The 701-nt window shown below is 38.9% G+C and overlaps 1 protein-coding gene across 1 annotated transcript in view; it reads right to left on the bottom strand.

Annotated features, from left to right (window-relative positions):
- LOC119593079 (glycoprotein-N-acetylgalactosamine 3-beta-galactosyltransferase 1-like) overlaps positions 1 to 701 on the bottom strand; it is a gene marked incomplete in the record, with an annotated part of 11,987 nt that overhangs the window by 9,326 nt on the left and 1,960 nt on the right. Inside the window, 1 exon segment of the mRNA XM_037942002.1 lies at positions 78 to 193. Coding sequence (XP_037797930.1) covers positions 78 to 193 — 116 coding nt within the window.

Below are 701 nucleotides of genomic sequence, written 5' to 3'. Positions count from 1 at the left end.
CGAACCACAAACAAACAAACAGGCCACACGACAGACTTCCAGGGACACAGAGACAAGTAAGGAATCGGAGAACTCGCCTCCAGTTAAGTATCCTTTCCCGGGCACGTTTCCTTTGAGTCGACAGCCCATGGCCAGAGGCTGGTTGGGGTCGTAAGGAGACAGCATGTAGCGCAGGTTATCCACCACTACGTACCTGCAGAAGGGAAAGGAATGAGAATGAGGAATGGTAAAGAAAGCTGGTGAAAATTGGGGGGGGGGAGGTGAAAATTGGTGAGAGTGGCGAAATGTTGGTGGGTAATGGTGAATATTGGTGAAAACTTGATGGGAAAAGGTGAAAATTGTTAAATACTGGTGAAAATAGTAAAAAAAAAGATATAATGAAGATTACGTTTAGTAATGAAAGAACAAAAAGAAAAACAGGTTCTATATGTGAAGATAGAGTATTGTCAAGATTGTTGATTTTAAGATAATTTTGATACTACAATTCTAACCTTTTATTTTCTTGAATTTTTCATCTGTTGTATTTGCTTAACGGTGTGTCAATCATTTCGAATTTAACGAATGTACCTTCGCCTCGATTACAGAGAGAAAAAATAGAGCAAGAAAGAGTGATGGTGTAGCGATGGTGTCGTTAACAATGGTGATATACACGATAAATGTAAAAGTCGCTGTGTTGATGATAATGGTAATATTAATAATGT

Source organism: Penaeus monodon, chromosome 31, assembly GCF_015228065.2.
Source record: "Penaeus monodon isolate SGIC_2016 chromosome 31, NSTDA_Pmon_1, whole genome shotgun sequence".
Lineage (NCBI taxonomy): Eukaryota > Metazoa > Arthropoda > Malacostraca > Decapoda > Penaeidae > Penaeus > Penaeus monodon.
Note: the sequence above shows the minus strand (reverse complement) of the source record. Positions and strands in the feature narration are given on the sequence as shown.